Below are 5371 nucleotides of genomic sequence, written 5' to 3' on the forward strand. Positions count from 1 at the left end.
TGGTCCGCCATTCTTAGCGTTAGATCCTTGCTCAAGGAAAATATTATCTGAAGGATAGGTAATGGCAGATCAATCCATGTCCTCAACGAGCACTCTGCATGGCAGATAATGTCTGCTTGGGTTTCAAGGTGAAGCCTCTAGAGGAAGATAGGACTCCCTTCCTTTTTAAGAACTCCTCATCTCTAGATAACCCGCTCCTTGTTGCCGGTGATATAGTCGGTTGGGCTAATGCGGCTTGGCACGGTTCAAATGTTGGTGGCATAGGCATCGCAATAGCTAAGCATCCAGACCCTATCTCCCTTGGCAAAGCCATCTTCCTGGTGCATTGCCAAAACGCACTCTATAGGGAAGCTTAAGCTTTGCTGCAAATGATCAAAGAGGCTATTAGGATAGCCAATGAAAAAAAGATTTGGGTTTTTAGCGACTGCCAACACCTTGTCACTTTGATCAACAGCTCCTCTTTGGAAAATGCGGAATGGACTATTGCTCCAATAGTATCTGAATGTAGCCAACTGATCTCCAAAACAGCCTTTCTAAGAATTTGCTATACTAGCAAAAACAACAATGTTATTGCCAACCTGGCAAAATATGCAGTACTTAGCAAAACCTGTCAGGATCGGATAAATCCTCCCATCAATTTCTATTGTAACCTGCCTTATTCAGAATGAACTAGTCCATGGACTATTTAAAAAAAAAAAAATTCAACCCAACCCAATATTCGACCGGATCCGAATTGTATTTGAGTAAAAAATTCCTACCCGATTTAAGTAGAATTCTTTGGAAAAAAAAACCTAGATATGAACTCGAATATGGATAGTGTTTTTAAAAAACAAAATAGATACGCATATAAATATTGGTCAGATATAATTTTTCAAATAATTTATAATTTTTAGCTTGCTTATTAGATAATGGATACTTATATTAGTTTGTGTTTTATGTTGTTCATAGAAATTGATTTTGCTAACTTTATATGTAATTGGCATGTAATAAATATTTTTTTTAAACTCTTAGTATATTGTGTCAATTATGTTCAAAAGGAATGTTATAATTTGTTTAAAATTCAATTCATATTCATTTAAAATTCAATCTTCAATGTGAAATTTAATTGATCCATATTCAAATTATACGTATCCGTATAGTTTAGTTAGAATATGGTCTTAAATATTGCTACCTGTCTAAAATTTGTATATGAACCAAAAATATAAATCTAGATATAAATTAAACACTATCTGATCAGGTTAGTTTTAACTCTACTAACTCACAAAATAAAAAATGCACTTTGCTTTTTGTACAAATCACCCTAAAATAATATTTGCAATATTAAGAAATTCCCTAATAGTAAATTTATCTGTCTTTATGTTATTCATATTTATAAATTCCACATAAGGATAGTGGAATTTATCATAAATGCCACGAGAAGGCTGGAGCTTCAAATTAAGCATTGTATTCTTCCAAATATTGTTTTGCTTTATGGAAACCTAATTATCTGACGAAAAGTTTCAAAGGACCTCAACATATCATTTGCCTCTAGTAAGTACTAGGCTATGTTTTATATCCAGCTAAGATTAAGATTATATATATATATACACACAACAACAACAACTACTACTACTACTTTGACTGGTATTTGTGGTTTTTGAAACAAAATATAATTATCTATAAAAGTACGGGTAAATGGTAAAGTATCTAATAAATATTTGGGAGCTTTCCCCTCCACTATAACATGTTATTCTCTGCTGGCAAAAGATTCAAGTCATGTGTAAACTCAAACACTACCTCCTCCTGACTGCCAACTGGCTCATCTCTTCCATGATGCCCCACCTGAGTTCTGCTCACTCCCCCATGTATGCCAGCCAGGGTGGCCTGTACTAGCCTCGTGCATTCCCCACGCATCCCAATACTCCAAGTAAAAGGAAATCAATACACATTAGATGTGGCCAGGAAGAGATCTACATGCAAACCTAGGAAATCATATCGTATCTCACAAAGAATGGCCGTTCTCCCATGACAAAGATAACAAGGCCATCTTACCCTATACGTCTATATCTCACTAGAAATGACTAGCTTTTCAGGAGATCTTTATATGAGCTCACTAGTTTTCTTTTTTCTTTTTTTAAAATAAAAAATGAGCTCGCTAGTTGAGTTTATGACAGTAAATTCAGGATTACAAAGTGAACAATCAATCAGATAGGCGAAGTATATATTATTTGAAGACACCAATCGACTAACATAAACATCATCTTTGTTCCAAGAGCATATCGTGACAGGCCTCAGAAGCTAACCGTGGCCGATGGCAATGAAAACACAAAGCAGGGGAGACTCTTACAACAACCCACTTCCCTTATTCCTATCACAACACTCAGACTACATACAATACGCATTATCCATATAACCAAGAAACACTTCGGATACCATAAGAGATATATAATAGAATCCAGAATAAGACTTAAATAAGAGATTACTATAGTTCTACTTACCTCCAAAATCATTTTGGCTCTTAATTCTCCACATATAAGCCAACAGTAGTTATGATCCTCTCGTTTGCTTGACCTCCCCTGTTGCATCAGGAATGGCTGCTACAGCTGCTGCACTCATCGTCTGATACTGAGGAGCCATCGCAGGCGGCGAAGTAGCCTGCGAGTAGTACATTTGTGGCGCATTGGCAGGGTCGGCAAAGTCGTAAGCATAATTAGCCATGGTTGCCGGGGGCTGAGACGGGGGTTGATGGTGCATAAGATGGTAACCCATTCCAGCAAATTGATGCGCTTGATCAGCAGTGGAGACATGAATGAGTTGTGCCGGAGCGGAACCGGAACTCGGATGCATTGCCGCAGGAGGAGCGGCAGCTGCCGCCGCGGTCCGATACAAACTGGACGGTGGCAATTCCTGAGGCTTCAAGGCCACCATAGGGACCGTGGACTTTCCGGCAGTTGGGTCTGACAAATTGGGCTGCATTGAGGCCAAATTGTATGGCGGTGATGGGTTCTGGTGGACAGGCAAGTAGTACATGGGGACGTGGGAGTGAGATTGCTGGGATTGCTGCGGCATTGGGTAATAGGATGGAACGGGGATGAAAGTGCCGGTGGCCGGGTGGTGGATGTAGTGCGGGTTCGTCTGAATGAATTGCTGCGGCGGCGGCGGCTGCGGCTGCTGATGGTGATGGATTTGATGCTGCTGTTGAATTTGCCCGGCGTCCGCGACGGGCATTGGAGCCCGATATCCTCCGGCGTCGGAGTATTTCAGCTCGGACGATGAAGTCCTCTCCTGGTAGTACATGGGTCTACAACCAAGAAACCAGAGTCAAAATCTCCATCAGTAGATATCAAAGAAATAATGGTGTTAAAAGTATACCACCTAGCGTTTGGATCGGAGATGGGAAGATCGAACACAGAGGGCTTATGCTGCTGCGGTGGCGGCTGCGGCATCCTTCGCACACCGCCATGGTCGGACTTCTCGTCGTCCGAGAAGACGCGATTGGGGTTTTCGGCGTGGGAGATTGTAGGGTTAGAAGCAGAGCTGGCGGGGAGGTGGACCGGTGGCTGGTGGTGAAGCAGGGCGGCCTCCCTCAACCCCTCGTCTTGCCGCTGAGAAGGCGCCGAGATGCCCATGTGAGCGAATTGGTCATTCAGATCGCCGATCCGGCTATCCGGAGGCCGGTCATCAGCGCGAACACGAATTGGGGGAAGGTTCGACAGCGAGGGAGCCGACGACGCCGAGCCGAAGGAGGAGGAGGTATCGAGCATTGGCGAGTCGGGGACCGAGTGGACATCTTGCCGAGCGAGCTTCCCCGACGAATCGGGCCGCGGGAGTTGCTCCGCTGGAGCACCGACAGCAGCTCTAACAACGGGGGCGCCGCCGCCGCCGCGGGAGTGGGTGGAGGAGTCGTCTTCAAGACCAAGCAAGCAATTGACTGATGCGGAATCGTTTCGAGGGAATCCATCGAGAGCGCCCATGGCGCTATTGAGAGCGTCGACGAACCACGTATCCGACTTGGACGAATCATCCATTAAAGACCCAACAGAAGACGTCGTCGACTCTGGCTTGGAAGGGAAGAGGAAGAGACGGAGTCTTGAAGTACGAGTCGATCCACCGCCACTGCCGGAGGAGGTGGAGGAGACGATCCGATCGTACTCGTCGATCATGTTGTCGAGGTCCTCGTCGGTGGAGACGGAGATGAGGGAGTCGAGGTCCTCGTTGGGGAGCTGGTATTTGAGGGAGAAAGGCAAGCCGTTAAGGAGGGAGCGGGACAGCTTGGCGTGAAGGTCGGCGAGGGAGGCTTGGCGATCGACGACGACGATGCGGGTCTCGCCGCCGAGGTAGCAGAGGGATTTATCGGTAGGTCGGGGGACGATGCGGCCGCCGTAGCTGCACATGAGGCGGAGGCGCGGAGCAGCGGCGGCGGCGGCAGAGGAAGGGAAGGGCTCATCCCATGACTCGCCGCCGCGGGAGCGGGGGGATGAGTCGACCGAGTCAGGGTAGGCGGACGTGTCCATGGCTGGGATTGGACAGAGATTGAGATATCGCGGAAGGGGGAGGGTGGTTCGTGGGAGGGGAGAGGAAAGTAGGGGGAACGGGATGAGTGCTGGAGTTGGAGGAATTGGGGGCGATTTCCGTTCGTGCGGGGTCGTGTTTGAGGTAGCGTGCGCGTGAGCGTGCGAGATGGGCGTGTGGGGGTGGTCAGTTTTACTCTAGGTTTGGCTCTTCGCTAGGGCTATCTAGCCATGATTATCGGGAGGACCGGGCTGGGCTTTTCGGGCCAACCGGGCTGGGCTTTTCGGGCCAACCGGGCTTAAGTATTTGTTCACGGTCAGACCCACCAATTACTCTGGTCGGGCTGGGTTCAGGTCGGGCTAGAATAGTCTAACCCGTTACTACCCGTCGGCCCGTGAGAGATCGGGCTAGCCGGTTGGGCCGGGTTGGCCCGACCCACTAATCATTCAGCCCAACCCACATTTTAGCTATTTTAGAATTTTTTTATTATCCGTCCATTTAAAAATAATAATAATAAATTAAAAAAATTTAAATGTGTACTTTAAAAAAAAATGTAAAATGGTATAGTACCAAAATTTTAATTCTTTTTACTGTAGGAGAACGGGTAAGTACTGTAACAGAACAGGCGGGCCTAGTTGCGGGCCGGGTCGAATGGGCAAAGAGCTAGCCCGTGCAGCCTGTGGGTAGTTCGGGCTCGTGCCGAGCTTAGCCTGGTCCAAACTAAGCTGGGCACGTGAGGGCTGGGTCGTTTGATCAAAGTCTAGGGCTATCTCACAAGACTCGTGAAGCTAGTAGGCCTGACTCTTTGACTCGACCTCTAAGTGAGCTAAGCCGTGCTGAAGGCTCAATTCAACTTTTTAAGGGATAGTACTCATTTTCT

At 46.5% G+C, this 5371-nt stretch overlaps 1 protein-coding gene across 1 annotated transcript; it reads right to left on the minus strand.

Moving 5' to 3' along the window:
- Nucleotides 1-2188: 2188 nt before the first annotated feature.
- LOC140781713 (uncharacterized) lies at nucleotides 2189-4681 on the minus strand. Its single transcript, XM_073127825.1, has 2 exons — nucleotides 3355-4681; nucleotides 2189-3280 (listed from the first exon to the last, which is right to left on the minus strand). The coding sequence occupies exons 1-2, from the start codon at nucleotides 4491-4493 to the stop codon at nucleotides 2527-2529; spliced, it is 1893 nt and encodes a 630-aa protein (XP_072983926.1). The 5' UTR covers nucleotides 4494-4681; the 3' UTR covers nucleotides 2189-2526.
- Between the last annotated feature and the right edge of the window lie 690 nt (nucleotides 4682-5371).

Source organism: Typha latifolia, chromosome 2 (genome assembly GCF_019914945.1).
Source record: "Typha latifolia isolate L0001 chromosome 2, TyphaL0001v2, whole genome shotgun sequence".
Lineage (NCBI taxonomy): Eukaryota > Viridiplantae > Streptophyta > Magnoliopsida > Poales > Typhaceae > Typha > Typha latifolia.

Bases quoted from the DNA above. Each gene is read 5' to 3' on its own strand.
- LOC140781713 (XM_073127825.1), bottom strand. From the start codon at position 4,493: ATGGACACGTCCGCCTACCCTGACTCGGTCGACTCATCCCCCCGCTCC. The intron at 3,281-3,354 runs GTGGTATACTTT...TCTTGGTTGTAG, and splicing joins ATCTCCGATCCAAACGCTAG to ACCCATGTACTACCAGGAGA.